Raw genomic sequence first — 4,265 nt, 5'->3', positions numbered from 1 at the left:
GAATCCATTTGCAGCCCGCCTGGCGTGTGACTGCGTACCTCTGTTTTTGGCGCTTCCGTAGCTCCCTCTCAGTCTCACTGCGCTTCTTTCTTTTCTTCCAGTTGTAGATCTCCCACTGGGCCAACTTCCCCATGGTTCTGAGTGGTGGTTTTTTGCCTCATAGTTGGTAGTTTCATTGATGCTGTGAGAGAGCAGCACGCACAGGTCCACTCCCTACGCCGCCATCTTGGTTCTCCCCCAAAAATATTTTAAATTAAAAAATAACCCTAACCTGTTTGGCTCAGTGGAGTAAGTGTTGGCCTGCAGACCAAAGGGTTCCAGGTTAGATTCCAGTCAAGGGCATGTACCTTGGTTGCAGGCTCCTCCTCTGGTTGGGGCCCAGGTCCTGGTTGGGCATGTGCAGGTGGCAACCAATTGATGTGTTTCTCTCACATTGATGTTTCTCTCTCTCTCTCTCTCTCTCTCTCTCTTAAAATATATTTTTATTGATTTCAGAGATGAAGGGAGAGGGAGAAAGAGATAGAAACATCAATGATGAGAGAGAATCATTGATCAGCTGCCTCCTGCACACCCCCTACTGGGGACCAGGCCCGCAACCCAGGCATGTGCCTTTGACCGTAATAGAACTCGGGACCCTTCAGTCTGCAGGCTGACGCTCTATCCACTGAGCCAAACCAGCTAGGGCTTCTCTCTCTTTTCCCCTCTCTCTTCCACTCTCCCTAAAAATCATTGGAAAAATATCCTTGGAGGAGGATTAACAAAATATATAAATAAAAAAGTAAATAAGAAGTAAGTAACAGTGTTCACATAAGGCATCATTTAGGCTTTCTGTGGCCTATAAACCTTAGATTTGGGACTCTCTGGAAGGGCTCTATCTGAGTTGCAAGAGGCAAGCTTGTCCACTGCTGAGTCTAGTTGGAAGTATTCCTTTTTCCTATTTCTTTTTTTCTACTTTTCTTATTATATTTATTTCTGATTTCCATTATTAAGTTAATATTTTATTGCCTGACAATCCAAAGGGACAGAGCATTGGAGGGTTGTTAATTGTCTGTAGGAGAGCACAAAGGATGTAAAATAATATTATCAATTGTGTGCAAGACATTATTCATTTTTTTTACATTATTCATTTTTTATTAATATATTTTTATTGATTTCTGAGAGGAAGGGAGAGGGAGAGAGAGATAGAAACATCAATGATGAGAAAGAATCACTGGGCATGTGCCCTTGACCAGAAGCATACATGGGACCCTTAAGTCTGCAGGCCAATGTTCTATCCACTGAGCCAAACCAGCTAGGGGCCAAGACATCATTCTTAACACTTTACGTTCATTGTCTTAATTTAACCCTCCCATTCACTCTATTAGACCATCTTCTTCCAGATGAGGAAACAAAGACAGAGTTTTGCTTAGAGCTAGTAAAAGGTGGAACCTGCATCCTACCCCAGCTATGACTGAATGTACCTTCTCCACTGCCTCATGAGTCTTTTCCTTCAGTAAAAAAAAAAAAAAAAAAAAAAAGTGACCAGGAAGACAACTGACATGTCTTTACTAGCCCAGAACATGGCTTTTCCCTCATTGACTCTAATGAAACAAAAGCCTTACAAATGGATGCTGCTTTCTACCACATTGTATAGTCATTATCGGTGAAAGTGTCCTTTCCTCATTCCATTCTGACATCATGGAGTGGCAGGTTTGTATCTTTTGTTCAGCTCTGAGGGCCCTGCTGATTGTAAATGCCCAGTAAATGTTGACCAAGGGAAGGATTTACTAGAGCCAATCTTAGGATAGGATGCAATTCTGCTAAGTTTTACATTACAATGTTGCAAACATTTTTTATTTAATTATTTACATTTTTTAACTTGTCATGTTTACAAACAATTTCAGAATAGAATTTTAGTGATCCACTGGACACCAAATTTCTCACTGACATGTTTTCTCAAAAGCAAGATCAGACTTCTGCCAAAAATGTTTGCAAAATGCTGACTCTTTAAAAAATTTCTTAGAAAGATCCAATACCACTTTTGTTACCTAATAAATATTTAGAAGTCCTGCATGAGGTTGTGCTGGAATGAAATAAATGAGAATATGAAGTTCTTGTATTAGTTTGTAACTGACAATGCCATGGCGGCTCTTCTCACAATTAGAAAACATTTTTTTAATTATTTAAGAAATGAACATCAGTGGTGAAATCATGACTGACAAAGTGTGTAAAACCTCATGCCTCTTTCATTGCTGTAATCCAACTGGGCTCTCTCATGTCCTGACTAAGATAACCCAGAAATTGATTTTGTCTCCACAGTCTGGAGTTCAGGAACTTCCATTGCTTTCCCCTGTTATCTAGAGTAGGCAATGTAAACTTGGTGTGGCAATAAAATCCTCTGACTATTGGGAGGTCCATTCCATTTAAATCACAGTCTCCTATGACTTTTGTTCAACATGACCTCAGGCATTTCTTGCCTGCTCCCTTTCTGGCCTAGGAACGCCTTCGTCTTTCAGCACTAGCTTTTCCAGTGGCTTTATCTCTGCAGAATGCACACTGATCATATTCCAGAGGGGCTTTTCTTCCCATTCCTTTCCCTTTCCTGCTCCATGGTTTCTGATGATGTGCTTGCCCCAGGAAGACAGTTGCCTTCTCATTTTCTCTTTTATTAAAAACTTTAAAAGCAATATAAACTAATTATGAGGGATCCATTCCATGTGCCCCGTCAACCTTCTGCATTTTTTCTAATATCTGGAAAACTCTGGCTAGTGAAAGTCCAGTTAACCACAGGAATATTTTCTGCAGCCTGGGGCTATATGCGCATATTTCTGGTAAGCCTGAAAGATTCGTTCTTTTTTTTTTTTTTTTTTAAATATTTTATTGATTTTTTACAGTGAAGAAGGGAGAGGGATAGAGAGTTAGAAACATCGATGAGAGAGATCGATCAGCTGCCTCCTGCACGCCCCCCAGTGGGGATGTGCCCGCAACCAAGATACATGCCCTTGACCGGAATCGAACCTGGGCCCCTTCAGTCCGCAGGCCGACGCTCTATCCACTGAGCCAAACCGGTTTGGCAAGATTCGTTCTTGAAGGCAGAGGGATCTTCATCTACTTTCTGTCAAACTGCCTGTATCATATGCAAACTCTTTTGTTTGGGGAACCCCTTCCTGAGCCCCCTACTATACACTTCTGATAGTGTTCAAGTTGTTTAGTTTAAATTAAATTAGGCTGGACAAGCAGAATACCTTGAGCAGGGTCTGGGGTATGATTCGGGCCTTTCTCATGTAACTGAAGTGCTTCCTCTCTGGCCTTACCAAGCACTAGTCTCTTTTCATCCTCAATTAAAAGGATGTTGAGCAGGGCCTGAATATCGGCCCCATTGGGGTTGTGAGTGGCAAAGATGGAATCTATAAACCTGTAATTTTTAAAGGGTCATCCCAGTAAGAGGGGTTGGAGTTTTTCCAATTGAGTAGATCTGAAGTAAAGAAAGGGGAATGGGCCCAGTAATATCCTGCTGGGTGCCCATCCCCTGTGGCTCCCACTGGTATACGGCCCGGAGGGGAAATTGCCCTGCTAAGGAGTTAGCCCTATCCCCTCCAAATTCAGTACCCCACCTCATCTTTGAGGGGAAGGGGTCAACCGTCTCAGGCTTTCTCACAGCGTCTACAGCATCTGAGATTCCAGGATAGGGAGGGAGCTCCTTTGCTGTTGGGAGCACTTGGAGCCTGTATATCATCCCATTCCTGACACCGGAGGACAGCCTTAACAATGGACCCTAAAGCAGCCTCCTCCTGTTCCTGTTCCTCCTTCTCCTTCTCCTCATGTTCTCTACTTTTTGGTACTACCGGTACCTCATCTTTTCTCTGAACCATCAGCTTAATTCCTTCCTTATTTCCATCAGAATCAAAATTATGCAATGACATAAAAGCCTGCACATATTGTATTTCTCCCCATTTCCCTGAACCTTTTACGAAAAGATTCTAACTCTAATATAGTACAACTAGTGACCTGGTGCACGAATTTGTGCACTTTGAAAGGAAATTAGAAGGTGACCGGCAGGGCGGGAGTGGGCGAGAGGGGCCAGACACGCCCTGAAGCCAACCTCCCGTGGTCCCTCCCTTGTGTCTGCAGAGTGAGTGGGATCCCTCTGGCAGGTGGGGTCCCTCGGCCTGATCTGAGGGGAATGGGCTGAAACCAGCTCTCCGACATTCCCCGAGGAGTCCCGGAATGTGAGAGGGCACTATGCAAAGTTGCTGTCATATAGGGTGTGAAATGCAAACGCAAGT

At 43.3% G+C, this 4,265-nt stretch overlaps 1 protein-coding gene across 1 annotated transcript in view; it reads left to right on the top strand.

The window, feature by feature from the left end:
• The window catches only part of LOC106727807 (disintegrin and metalloproteinase domain-containing protein 1a-like), a 7,648-nt gene extending 5,147 nt beyond the window's left edge, over positions 1-2,501 (top strand). Inside the window, exon 3 of the mRNA XM_014547703.1 lies at positions 2,477-2,501. Coding sequence (XP_014403189.1) covers positions 2,477-2,501 — 25 coding nt within the window. The remainder of the gene's footprint in view (positions 1-2,476) is intronic.
• The last annotated feature ends 1,764 nt before the right edge of the window (positions 2,502-4,265 follow it).

Source organism: Myotis brandtii, unplaced genomic scaffold (assembly GCF_000412655.1).
Source record: "Myotis brandtii unplaced genomic scaffold, ASM41265v1 scaffold482, whole genome shotgun sequence".
Classification (NCBI taxonomy): Eukaryota; Metazoa; Chordata; class Mammalia; order Chiroptera; family Vespertilionidae; genus Myotis; species Myotis brandtii.
This window is presented reverse-complemented; position numbering and strand designations above follow the sequence as displayed.